Raw genomic sequence first — 16,333 nt, 5'->3', positions numbered from 1 at the left:
CGGGGTCGTTTCTGGCTTGTTCCCTTGATACGTCTCCAACGCATCTGTAATTTTTTATTGTTCCATGCTATTATATTATTTGTTTTGGATGTTTAATGGGCTTTACTATGCACTTTTATATTATTTTTGGGACTAACCTATTAACCGAAGGCCCAGTGCAAATTCCTGTTTTTTTTGCCTATTTCAGTGTTTCGCAGAAAAGCAATATCAAACGGAATCCAAACGAAATGAAGCCTTCGCGAGGATCTTTTTTGGAACAAACACAATCCAGGAGACTTGGAGTGGAGATCAAGAAAGCCACGAGGTGGCCACGAGGTAGGGCGGCGTGCCCCCCACCCTCGTGGGCCCCTCGTAGCTCCATCGACCTACTTCTTTCGCCTATATATACTGTTATACCCTGAAAACATCCAGGGGAGCCACGAAACCACTTTTCCACCGCCATAACCTTCTGTACCCGTGAGATCCCATCTAGGAACCTTTTCCGGTGATCTGTCGGAGGGGGATTCGATCAGGGAGGGCTTCTACATCAACACCATAGCCTCTTCGATGTTGTGTGAGTAGTTTACCACAAACCTTCGGGTTCATAGTTATTAGCTAGATGGCTTGTTCTCTCTCTTTGGTTCTCAATACAAAGTTATCCTCGATGTTCTTGGAGATCTATTCGATGTAATACTTTTTGCGGTGTGTTTGTCGAGATCCGATGAATTGTGGGTTTATGATCAAGTTTATCTATGAACAATATTTGATTCTTCTCTGAATTCTTATTTGCATGATTTGATATCTTTGCAAGTCTCTTTGAATTATCAGTTTGGTTTGGCCTACTAGATTGAGCTTTCTTGCAATGGGAGAAGTGCTTAGCTTTGGGTTCAATCTTCCGGTGCTCGATCCTAGTGACAGAAAGAGAACTGACACGTATTATATTGTTGCCATCGAGGATAACAAGATGGGGTTTATATCATATTGCTTGAGTTTATCCCTCTACATCATGTCATCTTCCCTAATGCGTTACTCTGTTCTTATGAACTTAATACTCTAAATGCATGTCGGATAGCGGGCGATGTGTGGAGTAATAGTAGTAGATGCAGAATCGTTTTGGTCTACTTGACACGGACGTGATGCCTATGTTCATGATCATGCCTAGACATTCTCATAACTATGCACTTTTCTATCAATTGCTCGGCAGTAATTTGTTCACCCACCGTAATATATGCTATCTTGAGAGAAGCCACTAGTAAAACCTATGGCCCCCGGGTCTACTTTACATCATATAAGTTTCCGATCTACAATTCTAGTTTAGTATTTATTTTGCAATCTTTATTTTCCAATCTATACAATAAAATACCAAAAATATCTATCTTATTATCTTTATCAGATCTCACTTTTGCAAGTGGTCATGAAGGGATTGACAACCCCTTTATCGCGTTGGTTGCAAGGTTCTTATTTGTTTGTGCAGGTACTAGGCGATTTGCGTGTAGTCTCCTACTAGATTGATACCTTGGTTCTCAAAAACTAAGGGAAATACTTATGCTACTTTGCTGCATCACCCTTTCCTCTTCAATGGAGAACCAACGCATGCTCAAGAGGTAGCATCCCTCCATGGAGAAGACGGTCGAACAATGCCAGAAGAAAGGATGAAGGCAAATGGAGGTAGGAAGAGCGTGCGACAGCAGTTCCAAATAAAGAGGGAAAGGCGAAGAGGTGGTTGACGGTTGCCATGGTACATGAAGAGGCTAGTGGGGAGCGAACGGTTGCCACAGAGGTCACACACTGACGACAAGGCCGAGTGAACCGCATGCCGTATATCACACACACCTTGATTTGGCTGACCACACTACTAGGAAAAGGCCTACTAATGGTGCACCGGTTTTGCCTACTAATGGCGCACCACCGGTGCGCCATTAGTATCATGCCACTAGAATTTTTTACTAATGGCGCACCACTGGTGCGCCATTAGTATCTGGTATGCTAATGGCGCACCAGGCAGTGCGCCATTAGTTTTGCCCACGGTGCGCCACTAGTGTCTGCTATACTAATGGCGCACCACATGGTAGTGCGCCATTAGTAACAATTTTTTTAATTTTTTTTCTTAATCTCAGGTCGCTATTTCACCTATGAGATATCCAACACATATATATACAACAAGCATCCATATAACAATCATAGCCAACACACAAGTTCCATCATATATACATACATAGCCAACACACAAGTTCCATCATATATACATACATAGCCAACACATAGTTCCATCGTTACATATTACAAAAGTTTCACATTGTTCATCCAACACCGTTATCCATCAATTCACAAAAGTTTCACATTGATACAAAATAAAAACACAAATGGAAAAGAAGCACTCCATCCATGCAAGCTTCCGTGAATTAAATCAAATCTGCAAAATGATAAACAAGAAGTTAGAAGAAGAAAAAGAAGAAGACTAGAAGAATACTAGAAGAAGAAGAACACTAGAAGAAGAATAAGAAGAATTTTGGAAAAGAAGAAGAATAAGAAGAAGACTATAAGATTATTATGTAAACTTGATCATTTTTTGCTACCATAAGTTATTTTGGAGCTAACCTATAGGAAACTAAGCTTCATATTAAGCATATAAGCTCTAAATTAAACTGTTATACAGATTTTGGACCCCATCATATGCTAAGCAGGTGTGATGGTTCAGGCTTAATATGAAGCAAGCAGTAGATGAGGTGCAAACAAACATTTTTTTAAACAAATTGTGGTGGGATATTTCAAGACATTGCGGTTCGAGTGCTTCAGAATGGCTGTGAGATGAGAACTACAGACAATTAGATCCTCTTGACTATAGTACAGCATAAACTGAAGAATAAAAAGGGTGTTTGGATTCAGTTAACTGAATATGCTACTCTAGTTCCTGGAGTTGGTTACTTAATTCTGTCTATTCCCATTGGTCTGGCTGACCTTTGGGTAATAGCTACTTATACTTGTTGTTACAGGTTACTGCTGTTATATATACTTACAGCAGCACTGCTAATGATACTAGCCCAAGTGCTTGTGGGTGTGGTGTCCTATTTGCAGAAAAATACCATGTGTAAGTGGAGTGTAGTGTTCTGCAGAAGCAGATGTTCAGTTGGGTGCTACCCTGTCTATTTCTTCTATGCTATCCTTATACTCTGCTTAAGAATAGATGCTACTTGTCTTGGCTATATTCTGCTTTCTTGTCTATTTTTCCATCCCTCTCTCTTCTATTAAACTAATAAGAACAGATGTTGCCTGATCTTATTGCCTATGATGCTGGTCTGAGGCCTCTCTGGGTTCTAAAGTTATTTTTGTGGCTCCAAGAACTCCTACAAATCCTGTGATGCATGACACAACCTTTCCGTGTGAATTTTTCTGTAACTGTACCTAACTGTACCTAACAGAAAAATTTACTTGAGAATCAACAACAATTTACAAGCCATGGCCATGGTCTCCACTCCCAAACCCTAACACTATTTACAAGCCATTTTCTGTAACTGTACCTAACTGTCACCTGCGTGGTGGTGCCCTGCACAGTGGTCGTTGAGCTCGCGCGGTGTGGTGAGCTCGCCAGAGATGGACGGGCCCTGCACAGCAGTCGAGACTCGGAGCAGAGGTTGAGAGCAAGAGGAAGAAGAAGAAGAAGAAGAAGAAGAAGAAGGAAGTGGAGGGGAGGGGCTCACCTGCAGTCGAGGGAGTACACGGCGCCGGCCTAGCTGAGCTGAGGTAGGGCAGAGCAGCGCGCGGACGGCGGTGTCGCGTGGCCTGGCTGAGCTGGCGGTCGTCATCTTCTCCTCCTCCTCGTCCTCCTCCTGGTCCTCCTTCTCCGGCTCAGGGCGTGGGGGCGGTGGCGCGGGGGAGCTGCAGCGGTGGGGCGCGGGGGGGCGCGAGGGCGGGGGTCGGGGCGGCGGCGGCAAGGGACGGAGGGGACGAAGGGGGCGTGCAGGCGCGGCGGTGGTGTACGGTTGGGGCGGAGGGGGCAAATTAGGTCGAGTGGGGAGGAAGGGAGGGAGGGGAATAGGTGGAGTGGGGGGAAGCTTACTAATGGCGCACCCAGCAGCGGTGCGCCATTAGAATTTTTTTATTACAGTTCGAGCCCTCAGGTTATATTCCACCTAACCCAATCTACATTAGAACCCGCCCACTAGCCCGACTGGTCAGCACGCAGCACACACACCGGAGGTCCTAGGTTCGATTCCCAGGCTCCCCAATTTTTATTTTTATGCATTTAAAATGTTGTTTGATATTTATTTGTGTTTAAATATGTTCAAACTTGTTTAAATCATAAACACTAATATTTTTTATAAAAATAGTAATATTTTTTTAAAAAATATGTTCAAATTTGTTATTTGAAAATATTTATGAATATGAAAAAGGTGGAGTGGAGGGTGCGGTGGGTCATCGGCGACGGTGGAGTGGGGGAGGGTGCGGGCCGGGGGTCGGCGGCGGCGGCCGGTGGAGCGGGGAAGGGTGCGGTTGATCGTCGGCGGCGGCCGGTGGAGCGGGGGAGGGTGCGGTTGATCGTCGGCGGCGGTGGAGCGGGGAGGGTGCGGTTGATCGTCGGCGGCGAGGGGGACGTCGATGTCCCATGAACACGGTTTTCGAAGACCCGGGATCTCTATCTAGCTGGTGATACGTTGTGTTATCCATGCACCTTACGCATCCAGAAAATCCGTGGACTACCTACCCCGCGAGATAACCGTAACCGAGATAGTCGTGTAGTAGTGCATTTAAAATGCTGTTTGATATTTATTTGTGTTTAAATATGTTCAAACTTGTTTAAATCATAACAGTAATATTTTTTTATAAAAACAGTAATAATTTTTAAAAAATATATGTTCAAATTTGTTATTTGAAAATATTTATGAATATGAAAAAGGTGGAGTGAAGGGTGCGGTGGGTCATCGGCGACGGTGGAGTGGGGGAGGGTGCGGGCAGGGGGTCGGCGGCGGCGGCCGGTGGAGCGGGGGAGGGTGCGGTTGATCGTCGGCGGCGGTGGAGCGGGGGAGGGTGCGGTTGATCGTCGGCGGCGAGGGGGACGTCGATGTCCCATGAACACTGTTTTCGAAGATCCGGGATCTCTATCTAGCTGGCGATACGTTGTGTCATCCATGCACCTTACGCATCCAGAAAATCCGTGGACTACCTGCCCCGCGAGATAACCGTAACCGAGATAGTCGTGTAGTAGTGAAAAATATATATATACTAATGGCGCACCGCGTAGTAGTGCGCCATTACTAGTTTAAACTAGTAATGACGCACTTTGACACGGTGCGCCATTAGTTGTTTTGCAAAAAAAAGAATAAAAAAAATTCAGTACTGGCGCACTCCTTGTCCGGTGCGCCATTACTAGTTAGAACTAGTAATGGCGCACTTCGGTCGGATGCGCCATTAGTATGTATGTAAAAATGAAAAAAAAATTATCACTAGTGGCGCACCTTTTGTCCGGTGCGCCATTAGTGTCTTCCATACTAATGGCGCATCACCAACAGGTGCGCCATTAATATATAGTAGTGGCACACTACTTCCCTGGTGTGCCATTAGTGTCAATCCTATCTATAGCCCTTTTCCTAGTAGTGTCATTTCTTTTGTGTTGCCTAATCATAAACAATTCATCCAAGTGAACCATATGCTGTATATCGCACACACCTTCATCTGGCTGCCCGTTTTTTTGTTCCTCCTCATAGCAAATAGTTAATTGAACTGAACCGTATGCCCTGCATCGCACACGCAACTAAAATCCGAACCCTGTTTGATGCATCGTCATCACAAATGTTTTGCACCTTTTTTGATGGTTTTTTTACACCACCGTTTGCGATTATTGCATCGCACACAGTTTCGTCGAAGGGTCTCTGATCGTAGTGTCGCGTTAGTAGCATCCTGCAGTAGTGAAATACAATCAAGCAGGACGTAGGGTTTTACCTCTTCAAGAGGGCCCAAACCTGGGCAAATATCGTATTCACCGTCCCTTGTTTCCCATCGATCCTGGATTCACAGCTCGGGACCCCCTACCCGAGATCCACCGGTTTTGACACTGACACCAGCCAAAATACTTTTCCCGCCACCGCAAGTTCCAGAACCACGAGATCCCATCTGGTGGCCTTTTTCGGCACTCTGTCGGAGGGGGATTCGATCACGGAGGGCCTGTACATCAACCTTGCTGCCCTTCCAATGATGCGTGAGTAGTTTACCATAGACCTATGGGTCCATAGTTAGTAGCTAGATGTCCCTCTCTCTTTTTGATCTTCAATACAATATTCTCCTCGATGTTCTTGGAGTTCTATCCGATGTAATGACTTTTTGCGGTGTGTTTATTGGGATCCGATGAATTGTGAGTTTATGATCAGATTTATCCATGACTATTATTTGAGTTTTCTCTGAATTCTTTTAAGCACGATTGTTATATCTTCGTATTTCTCTTTGATTTATTGATTTGGTTTGGTCAACTAAATTGATTTATCTTGCAATGGGAGAGGTAGTTTGTAATGGGCTCGATCTTGCGGTGGTCAATCCCAGTAACAGAAAGGGACATGACACATACTTGTATCGTTGCCATTAAGGATAAAATGATGGGGTTTATTCATTCGTGAGTTTACTTTGTCTACATCATGTCATGTTGCTTAAGGTGTTACTGCGTTCTTTATGAGCTTAATACTCTAGATGCATGCTGGATAGCGATTGATGTGTGAAGTAATACTAGTAGATGCAGGCAGTAGTCGATCTACTTGTCTCGACGTGATGCCTGTATACATGATCATTGCCTTGGATATCGTCATGATTATTCGCTTCTCTATCAATTGCCCAACAATAATTTGTTTACTCACCGTATACTATTTTCAAGATAGAAGCCTGTAGTGAAAACTATGGCCCCCAGGTCTACTTTTATCATATATAAAATCCTAAAAATACCCTGCTGCAATCTTACTTTATTTATTTTATTTTGTATTTTTGTTCAGTCTATCTATCAAACACGATAAAATTTAATCTTGCACGTAACCGCCGAGGGATTGACAACCCCTTGTTCGCGTTGGGTTGTAAGGATTTGTGTTTGTGTGTAGGTGCTGCTAACGAGGTGTTGCGTGGTTCTTCTACTAGATTGATAACCTTGGTTCTTAACAGAGGAAAATATTTATCTCTACTGTACTGCATCATCCTCTCCTCTTCGCGGAAATCCCAACGCAGTTCACAAGTAGCATCATTCACCTCCCGCTTCGCGTCGAGCTCGGGGACGTAGAAATCGTCGACCCAACAGTGATGTAATCTCCTCCAAGCCCTCCCACTCCTCCTCCTGCCCGCGCTTGAACTCCCTCTCGGAGTCCTCCATCATGGCATGCACCAGCTGCTCCTCCTCTTCGGCGGTCATGGTGGGAGGTGGTGGTGGTGGCGGGGATAGGGAAGGGGAGGGCGGCAGCGTCAGGCCGCACACTCGCGCACGGATGTGCCCTCACCCTTGGGCTCAGTGCGCGCACGCGGTTCATGGGATGGGCTACGGGCACGGCCAACAAAGAACGTTTGCCGACACATGTCATGCTCATCCTGGAACCAAGTGTCCCACAGCGGCGAGGACACGTCGTACCTTGGGTCGGCGAGGAGGTGGCGCGGGATGTAAGCGCGAGGGTTGTTGATCTCCACGAGGCGGGTGCAGCCGATCGCCGGGACATCCAGGTTCGGCATCCAATCCGGGTTCAGATGCCACCCATTAGGGAGGTGGGCATCGGACCACGCCAGCGGGTTGTCGATCTCTCAGTACCGTCGGCATATGTCCGTCTTCATGTATGGCCAGAAGCGTGGATGGGCCATCGGGAGAGAGATGGAGAATGCGGTCGGCGAGGTGGAGGGCACGGCGGCGCTGCCCGACGACTCGGAGGATGACCCACCTCATGGTCGCGCTTCGCCTTCTTGCCGGTCACCCGCTTCCACATGACCATTCCGGCAGCCAGCGGGGAGCGTGGAAGGGCAAGCTGGGAGGCACTAGGGTTCGCTGGTCGAGGCAGGAGGGGGCAGGGGAGTTGAAGTGTGTGGATGTGGCTAGGAAGTGGACTGGCCGGTCCACGGCTTTGCCATTAAAAAGGACACGTCAGGGGCAGCTGGGAGACTGACATGCGGGTCTGTGCGTCCGTGTGGATTTAATGGGGGCGGTGAGGAGTCATTGGGGGGGCGACATGCGGGCCCGGAGGCGGACGATGAGTCAACGCATACGCATACGCGTATGCGTCCGTGCAGTGTCCGTGTGAACGCAAAGCTGGCCCAAAAATGCGTCCGGTTTGGGTCATAAGAGCAACTCCAACGGGCCGACCCAAATGAACGGCGATTTTGTCCGCTTTTTGTCCGTTTGGGTCGGCCGCCCGTCCGGCATCCGCCCTGTTTTTCATATGGGTCGGCAGCGTGCCCAACGCGCCGACCGACATATGCAGACGTAGCCGGCTGGCCGCCCAATTTTACATTGATTTGCATTCAAACATATTGTGAAATGAAATAACAAGCAAAATAGTTTAACCGCCCAAATAAATAGTGTAGTTTTACAAGCCAAATACAAATAAAAATGTTTCACATAGTTTTGCAAATGAATAAAACAAGATACATCTATTGGCTGCCAACATGAGTCAACATATACTCAACCAAATTATTTTGCAGTTGCACGTGAGTTTCCCAATCGCGCATGTCTTTATGAAATTGAGTGAAATGCTCAAATGTTGCCGCTACTCATGCTCAGGCACAACATTCTCACCCTGAAACCGAAAGCCTTGATCGTACAGACGTTCCGGGCGCTCGTTTTCTACGATCATATTGTGCATGATCACACAAGCAGTCATCACCTCCCATAGTTTCTGCGTGCTCCAAGTATTAGCAGGATACCGTACGATGCCCCATCGAAATTGCAAAACACCAAAGGCACGCTCGACATTCTTTCTAGCACTCTCTTGCTCTTGGGCAAATCTTTTTCTTTTCTCTCCGACAGGGTTGGGTATTGTCTTGACAATAGTGGTCCACTGAGAATAGATACCATCACCCAAATAGTACCTTTTGTCGTAGTTGTGGCCGTTGACAGTAAAGTTCACCGGTGGGCTGTTGCCTTCGCCCGCTGCCCGCGTCTTCTTGGTCGCGGGCGGCTGTGCGGTGGGGGAAGCGGCGGCGGGGAACCAGTTTGCTCCTCGGCGGCAAAATGGTAGCGGCGGGCGACTGGGGGCAGGGGCGGCGTTGCTGGGCGGATGTGGAGGCGGCAGCAGCTGGAAGAGTCGCCGGCAAAAATGGGTGGCGGCGTCGATGACGGAGACGGGGCGAGGGTTGCTTGTTGGCCGGGGGGTGAGAGGGGAGGGGAGGCCAATGTGCCACAGACCAGTGGGCCCGCGGACAGGAGTAGGCGAGCGCGCGCGCGTTCGTCGCATGTCCGCGCCGACGGAAATCAGGCTCAAAAATGAGCCAGGCATGAGTCGCCCGCGGACGAAAAACGGACGCGCGTTCGTTTGGGTCGGCGCGTTGGGCCGCCTTTTCTGTCCGTGCCGACACAAACGGACAGCCATGAACGAAATGGGTCGCCTCATTGAAGTTGCTCTAACAGACATGAGACGGACGTTTTTGGGGTTTACTCTCGCGCGTTAGGCCGTTGATCGTGTCTGTTTCGATCCAAATGAACGCGGTCGGATAAAATTGGGCCGCCCGTTAGAGTTGGCCTTTTTCTTTAAGAACGTTAGAGTTGGCCTTACCTCACGGCCTCATCACCCTTACGTTTACGCGATCGACCGGTGAGAAGGGGCGGGCGCAACAAACACGTCCATCTCGGGGATTCGATTTCAAGTGCAAACTACATATACGTGACGGCGATGTCCCGGGGGACATGGAATATTTAAGCGCCCAGTTCAAATCTCGCCACACTAGGACGGGACAGCGACCGCGGCCAATTTGGCCGCGATCTTGCTGCAATGGCTCTACCCGCGTGGTGGCTTGACTAAAGATTTACTTACGCACCGTTGCCTGTACTGACATCAATTTGATAGTAGCACTCCGTTAAGGCCGTAGGCCCAGGCAAAGCACGCAGCACAGACATGACTGCGACGTGTGGTACGTACGTACGTACGTACACTCTGGAGTGTGTATGGTATACAAACGGAAATAACTGCACGGCCTTCTCCGACCAGATGAAAGGAAGCACCCTGGTACCTACAAAGCCAAAGAGATTTGTTAATTTGTGCTCATGGGCAGCATCCGAATCCCTACTCAACTAGTCGTGGGTAGGGTAAGACGGATGTCCCACATAGTCCTGCATCAATAGAGGGTTGGTTCAAATTGAACTAAATGTAAGAGGAGCAGTAATAACTAAGATGTGGCTAGGTCTCAGACGACTAAGACTTAACTAAATCTTAGTTAAGTGATATACTACATGCAAATTATATTTTGTACGAATCTCCATGCAAAATCAAAAGAAAGACAGTATCGGCTGAGACATAACAAAGTCTTAGTCGACTGAGACTTAGCAAAATTGTAATAACCAGCGTAAATCTATTTTCACTATGATGCGGGGCGGATCGGGCGCCGTTCTTCCCACCTAGGTAGAGGTATAACTCTTTGCCCATGGTATGCGTGAGCCCAATCAGACAAGCTAATATGTGTGGCCAAACTATTGTTTGAGTTCCTAATAAAGTACTAAGTCATACACTTTAACCGTATGATGGGTGAATGTACAAGAAACCCTTTGTTTAAACAATTGAAGTCTTCTACTCTGAACTATTGAAATCTTTTTTTTTTGACCATGTTATTAAACGAGTTCAATTTTGCATTTCTTAAAAACACTACCAGATGATATATATTTCTTGAAGTGTGTTGAGCTTGTTGTTGGGTACCTATCGGGCATTGATACACACCGGGTATGGGCACAAACAAGGTTTTGTACCGGGGGCTTGGGTATGGGCATACATTAGCCCTGTTTGTTTTAGCTTTAGGCACCAGATTCTTGTGGGAAAAAACTCGGAAGTTAGAATAACAACCATTTGGAATCAACTTTGCCAATGAAACTGAATATGGATTCACACCATTTTCAGGGCAATTGCTTGAAGCATGTCCAGGTGTACTTCAGTGGCAAACCTAATTCGGCTTTGCTAGCGAACTGAATCCATAGGTGATTGAAAGCCAACTGAAGCTGAAACAAACAAGGTCATTGATGCCCATGAGCATGTAGGGTATGGGTATGAGATTGTTGTACATGTCCCATACCCAAACCATTGCCATCCTATTTGTTAAATGAAGCTAGTGGAGTGTCTTGCAGAAAAGTCGTCAGGTAGAAAGAATTGAAGCAGTATAGATGGTTAAGAAGTTGCTTCAGGAGAACTTCGCAAGGAGACATCGCAGGAATTCCACGGTGCTCGTGATCGCGGTGAATTGATGTTGTCGCTAATTCATCTAATATTGCTTGGTTTTCTCGATGTACCTTGAGCTTTTGTAGAGGATTGTTTATGAGCTTTTTATGTGTATGTTGGCTTTATGTGCTTATGTTATACTCCCTCCATTTCAGAATATGAGGTGCATCAGTTTTTGTGTAAATCAAACACATATATTATGCTGGAAAAAACACCTCTGTAGAAATACCTAATGGAGCTCGAGCTCCATGGTGCTCTTTACTTGAAAACTTCAAAATAAATTTTTCAGTTTCAGAAAATGCTGGAAAAAAGTTACACATATACATATGGATGTATACTACTCGTCTGCAAAGTTTCATGATGAAATACTTTTTTATGCGAGGTACACAAAAATGACAAAATCACGTATTTCTAGCACATGTACTATTCACTAAAATCACTTGATTTTAATTTTTGTGTACATGCCACATTAAGAAGTATTTCGTGCTGGAATTTCACACAAACCTTGTGTACATCTATAACCACTTGTATATTTTGCAGAATTTGTTAACCCTTAAAAAGTGTTTTCTAATTTTTTTAAATGAATGTTTGAAAATAAAAGGCTCCATGGGGCCCGAAAGCAAAAAAAATTCACTATCCTAGCTCGGTAATTAAATATTATGATTTAAGCACTTTGTAAACCAATTTGCACCACACATTCAATTAACCAGTAAAAGTTGCCCCCACACGCAGCTTAGGGTTTCTCTGCCAGCCACCGGTCCGCATTGTCTCCGGTAGCCCTAGAGCCATTGGGGTGTGGTGGATCCCCACCCTTGCCGGCGGGAGGGCTATGTTTTTAGATGTTTCTCTGATTTTTGTTATGGGTTTGTGTCCTACTCAAGAAGGCGAGACGGTGACGGCTCCGAGAACATGGAATAACGTTCTTCCCGTCTAGCCCCCGTCTCGGTGGTCTGTCTAGCATCATCTGAGGGTGTGTGGAGGTGTGTCTTCGCCGGTTCTCGCAGGGTACGGACGATGGTTGTCTTAGTAGATCTACTCGGATCCGGTCTATGTTCGTGTGTCTTCAGGTTGGGTCCTTCCGATCTATTCGTTTCTTCATCGGTGGGCAGTTGCTATTCTGGTGCCCTGGTTCTAGGGAGCCGTAACATGACGACTTTCCGACTGCCTACTACAAGAAATTATGCCCGGCTCCGGTGAGGGAGGGACAATGATGGCGGCGCGTCTTCGGCTCGCTTCATTGTTTGTACTCGTTGTTGGATGGTCTACCGATCTTGAAATTATTTTTATTATATCTAGTGTTCGTTGTACTATCATGATTGAAGATAAATAGATAGTTTTTCAAAGAAGAAAAAAAACACCTTGTAAACTGTTGGTGATTTCTTCGATGAAAATCGCCAAGGAGGCTCCTTGTTTAAAAATGAAAATCAACCAATGTGGCATGAATGGAGCTGCTGACCGACCGTAAAGTCAAGATAAGCGAGCTATATGAGCACCAACATCTTGACAACATTCCACTCGAATTCTGCCATTTCTCCCATTTGCATTGCTCACATGCCCGGGGATGACTAGTAAGTTGTGATCCAACGCAGCGGCGGGAAAGATAATATTTACTAGCAGCAGTAGTATAGCTACTCCCTATGCTGACCCTCCATGAAGCTCCGTCTTAGCTAGCTCAGCAAATGATTGTTAATTTAATGGAACCGCCAACATTGACACCATAAACTAGTTTTAGCATGATGCGTCCCGGATTTGGGGGTCCCTTTCCTCATTTGGACGTGACGGCCGCTGCCTGCACTGCACCTAATCCGCAATGAGGGCAGGTTAATCGGCTCGCCCATGCACGCGGACGAGTTTGTTTGCAGAATGCGTATGGCAGCGGTGCCCCACATACGACGTAGCGTACATGCTTGAGCTCAGGCTATTCGATTCGATTCCGTGCATGTATGTATGGCCCAATCGATGGAGCTATACCGGCTGTAGCCATACGGAGTAGCTAGCTGCAGTTCATCGCCGGATGGATGGATGGGTTGGTGAGCAACGTGATCGATGCGCGCGTACGTGCCGTCACCTCCCTCCCTCCGGGGAGGCCCGGCCCGGTGGCGCCGCAGGAGGCCCGCGTGAGGACGTGCCGCCGCAATCCGCGCGCGCCCCACCCCCACGGTGGGCATGGGCGATGGAGGAGAACTGAACCGAACCGACCTTGCTGCTCACGCGGCTCATGTGCCCGCCTACTAGCTACTACCTCGGCCGGCCGCTTCCCGTTGCCCACCGGATCGGAGCAAAACCGCATGGCCATCACGTGCCACCCCATGCCGCAGCTGGCTCCCGCTCCACCGCCGATCGTTTGCGTGCCAGGCCAGCACAAATATCGTACTCCTACGTCCGTCTCCGTCGCGCTCGCCTCGGATGCCCCTCCACGACTAACGCTCGCAGTTACGGCGATCATCAATTTGGGCAAGCGAAACACCTGCACCGTTACTAGTAGGAGTAGTACTGCTTCTCTCTCGGCACTGATGACGCGCCGTATCGATCATCATCAACGCCACTAATGAAATCGAATTGAATCGACCGCCCTGGTCATTACGGCCCGTGCGTCGCCCTTGCCGCCTTTCCTGCGGCTATAAAACCGGGCCACGCCCCGACCATGACTCCCCAACTTCAACGCACGCACCACCCCAAAAGCCCCAACAACACCCCAGCCAAAGCAAGGCGAGCGAAGAATCCATGGCGACCCCCGACGACTGCGCCGCCAGCTGGCTCCTGTACCTGTCGCTCGCCGCCAAATGCGGCGGCGACCACCCCGGCCGCCTCGCCGGCCTCCTCGCGGTCTGCGCCGCCGCCTTCGCCCTCACCTGCCTCCTGCACTGGTGCTTCCCCGGCGGCCCGGCCTGGGGCAGGTGGTGGCTCACCCGCCGCCTCAAGGGATCCCTCCTCCCGGGGCCCAGGGGCCTGCCGCTCATCGGCAGCATGTGGCTCATGACCGGCCTCTCACACCGCAAGCTCGCGGCGGAGGCCTCGCGCCTGGGCGGCCGCGCCAAGAGGCTGATGGCCTTCTCCCTCGGCGAGACGCGGATGGTGGTTGCCGCGCACCCTGATGTGGCCAGGGAGATCCTCAACAGCCCTGCCTTCGCCGACCGCCCCATCAAGGAGTCGGCGTACGGGCTCCTGTTCCACCGCGCCATCGGCTTCGCGCCCCACGGCGCGTACTGGCGCGCGCTCCGCCGCGTAGCCTCCACGCACCTCTTCTCCCCGTGGCAGGTCACCGCGTCAGCTCCCCAGCGCGCGGTCATCGCGCACCAGATGGTGGCGGCCCTCGCCAGCGCCGGCGCCGGCGTCGAGGTCCGGCGCGTGCTGCGGCGCGGGTCGCTGCACAACGTGATGTGGTCCGTATTCGGCCGCCGCTACGACCTGGACACGAACAAGGAGAGCGAGGAGGTCCGCGAGCTGAGCCAGCTCGTCGACGAGGGCTACGACCTGCTGGGCCAGCTCAACTGGTCCGACCACCTCCCCTGGCTGGCCCGCTTCGACCCGCAGGGCACACGCGCCCGGTGCTCCCGTCTCGTCCCCCGCGTGAACCGCTTCGTCGGCCGCATCATCGACGACCACCGCTCCGCCGCTCCCTCCTCCGCCGTCAAGGACTTCACCGACGTCCTGCTCTCCCTCCAGGGCGGCGACAGGCTCGCCGACGCGGACATGATCGCGGTGCTCTGGGTGTGTGCAACCGAACCCAAACCAACTCCCAAGCGTACACAGCCACGCACGTTTCGTTCCGTTTCGTTTCCAGGCCTCTGATACGTTCATCTTTGTTGCGCAGGAGATGGTGTTCCGCGGGACTGACACAGTGGCGGTGCTGATGGAGTGGGTGCTGGCGCGGCTGGTGCTGCACCCGGACGTGCAGGCGCAGGTGCACGAGGAGCTGGACCGCGCGGTGGGGCGCGACCGCGCCGTGACCGAGTCCGACGCGGCCTCCCTCCCCTACCTCCACGCCGTCATCAAGGAGACGCTGCGTGTGCACCCGCCCGGCCCGCTGCTCTCCTGGGCCCGCCTCGCCGCCTCGGACATTCACGTTGACGGGTTCCTCATCCCCGCTGGCACCACAGCCATGGTGAACATGTGGGCCATCACCCACGACCCCGACGTGTGGGCCGAGCCGGACGAGTTCCGCCCGGAGCGCTTCGCCGCCGGCGAGTTCTCCGTCATGGGGTCGGACCTCCGCCTGGCGCCCTTCGGGGCCGGGCGGAGGAGCTGCCCGGGGAAGAGCCTGGCGATGGCGACGGTGGCATTCTGGCTGGCGACGCTGCTGCACGAGCTGGAGTTCCTCCCCTCCCCCGACCCGGCGCGCGGCGTCCACCTGGGGGAGACCCTGAGGCTGTCGTGCGAGATGGCGGCCCCGCTGGCGGTGACGCCGAGGCCGCGACGCCCGGCGGCGTGATGACGCAGCGCGCCTACGTACGTGCGCCGCTAGCTGCCTAGAGGCGTTGTCGCTACCGGTCGGCTCGCTGGCCTGGTACCACGCACGCACGTACGCTTATCCTGATGAGCAACTAGCAAGGGATGAATTACCTAGTAGTACTAGACTTTATATATGGACGTGCCAGGTGACGACCGTGATGTTTTTGCCTTCTTTTTGTTCGTTCCCAGTTATTATTTCGTTAGCCTTTTATTATTTCTCTCCTCCGCAACTGCCCTGTAAGATATTGCTAGCTGATGTATATATATTCTACTACCTACTGGTACTAAGAAACAAATGTCTCTGTCTTGTTATTGTTATCCTATTCCGAGCATAATGCTACTAGTAGTAGTACCTGGTATGGTGACACACAGTGGATGTCCAAACAGAGCTGGTAAATAATCAAAATATGTACACCAACCAAGCGCATATCCAGGTCTACAGTGACGGTAGATTCTTGTCCCGTGATCAGCTGCAATGCAGCGCTAAGTTATTGCAAATGCTGAAAATTTGCGTGTGTTTCTGAATTTGTGAGGAT

General features: G+C 49.8%; 1 protein-coding gene across 1 annotated transcript; it reads left to right on the top strand.

The window, feature by feature from the left end:
• Nucleotides 1-13,986: 13,986 nt before the first annotated feature.
• LOC125510185 (cytochrome P450 78A9-like) lies at nt 13,987-16,120 on the top strand. Its single transcript, XM_048675284.1, has 2 exons — nt 13,987-15,056; nt 15,160-16,120. Exons 1-2 carry the CDS (start codon nt 14,070-14,072, stop codon nt 15,775-15,777), a joined length of 1,605 nt encoding a protein of 534 aa, XP_048531241.1. The 5' UTR covers nt 13,987-14,069; the 3' UTR covers nt 15,778-16,120.
• The last annotated feature ends 213 nt before the right edge of the window (nt 16,121-16,333 follow it).

Source organism: Triticum urartu, chromosome 5, assembly GCF_003073215.2.
Source record: "Triticum urartu cultivar G1812 chromosome 5, Tu2.1, whole genome shotgun sequence".
Taxonomy (NCBI): Eukaryota; Viridiplantae; Streptophyta; class Magnoliopsida; order Poales; family Poaceae; genus Triticum; species Triticum urartu.
This window is presented reverse-complemented; position numbering and strand designations above follow the sequence as displayed.